At 41.7% G+C, this 1,426-nt stretch overlaps 1 protein-coding gene across 1 annotated transcript; it reads right to left on the bottom strand.

Moving 5' to 3' along the window:
* Positions 1-576: 576 nt before the first annotated feature.
* LOC122282437 lies at positions 577-1,224 on the bottom strand. The gene has a single exon (XM_043094389.1). The coding sequence runs from the start codon at positions 1,222-1,224 to the stop codon at positions 577-579; it is 648 nt and encodes a 215-aa protein (XP_042950323.1).
* Between the last annotated feature and the right edge of the window lie 202 nt (positions 1,225-1,426).

Raw genomic sequence — 1,426 nt, forward strand, 5'->3', positions numbered from 1 at the left:
AAAAATTAATTCATTTAAGATTAATAAAAAAAGTGTTATACGTGGAATGAAGAATATTAAAAATAAATAAATAAATAAAAGAGACAGTGAAATTAATGGGCCGGGGTTATCGTGTGAAGGCTGGCGGTCCTACCAGGTAAATTTCTCGCCATGATTCTTTTCCCACGGGAAGCTTCCTCGAAGGACTACGCTAATTGTGTCTGTTCCAGGCCTTTTTGAGATTCCAAGTGCTTGAAAAACCTTACACTTCACCATGGAAATTTCAAAAGTAGCAGAAAGAAGCGAAATCAATGGTGTCTGGTCTCCCTGATCTGCTTGAAGTATGTATATATATAATCAGTTTTAATATTTTGAGCAAACAATTAATGCATTTCACTTATAAATACTGCCACGAATTTACTCTGTCTATATATGACATAATATTGCCAAGTCATGATCTTTAGACTGCTCTTTCGCTACCTGCCTGCCTATAAAGCTGTATATTTCGATAACCAAAAAAGAACGATTAAAATTACAACAACAACAACAATATATCTCAACCCGAATCTCAATCAAGAGATTGAACGGTATTCAAAACTAGAGATTAACACGTGAACGACATGATTTCTTGTCTTGGATCGCTTGGCTCATAACATTGTAGGTCAAGGTGCAATTCATCTGCACCACCACATTTTTCTTTGATATCTTTAGAATCTTCACCCGGCCGCTGAGTTTTGTAAAGGTGCTCATAGGCAAAGCTCCCGAACTCGAGTCGCTACTATAGCTCGGAGCAGAAAATATCTTGTCGAGCATGATATACATCGTCATGTTCATCCTTTGGGTACGCCTTGCTTTGGCCTTTCCATGTGGAATCGTACCCTCACCCACCCTTTCCTCTCGATAATAAACGGTGGTCGTGCTGTTGCCATATCTGAACGCGACTGCGTTAGGGTTTTTCACAGAAACATCAGCTAGGATCGTAGCGGTACTGGTGGTCAAGTTCAGATGCTGGAGTGTCACCGAGTTCATCCTGATCACCGGGTCTTTGATGTGAAAGACGGTGAAGGCGAGAACTAAAAGAACGACTGCTAGGATTAGAAAGAGGGCGGTGAAGCAGCCACAGCACTTGATGCATCTTCTCCGGCGGAGTTTTTGTTGCATGTAAAGGGCTTCGTCTTCGTCGCTGCGGATCCGGTAGGCTGTGGGGGCTAAGGGCTTGAACTGCTGATCGATTTCCGGCGCCATAGCTAAGGTATGTTGAAGCAAAAAGGTCGAACGGGGTTATGGTAATTATATAATAATGATAAGGCACAAATTCCTTATTGGTGACCTTTGGGATCAGTTTCTTCACTTTAATGGAAGTCTAGGAGATGTGATGATGATAATTGAGACATTCGTCCACTACGCAAGCTAGTCGACCTTAGCGCGTTTGCACCAATGTTAAGTG

This window comes from Carya illinoinensis, chromosome 11 (genome assembly GCF_018687715.1).
Source record: "Carya illinoinensis cultivar Pawnee chromosome 11, C.illinoinensisPawnee_v1, whole genome shotgun sequence".
In the NCBI taxonomy this organism is placed as follows: Eukaryota; Viridiplantae; Streptophyta; class Magnoliopsida; order Fagales; family Juglandaceae; genus Carya; species Carya illinoinensis.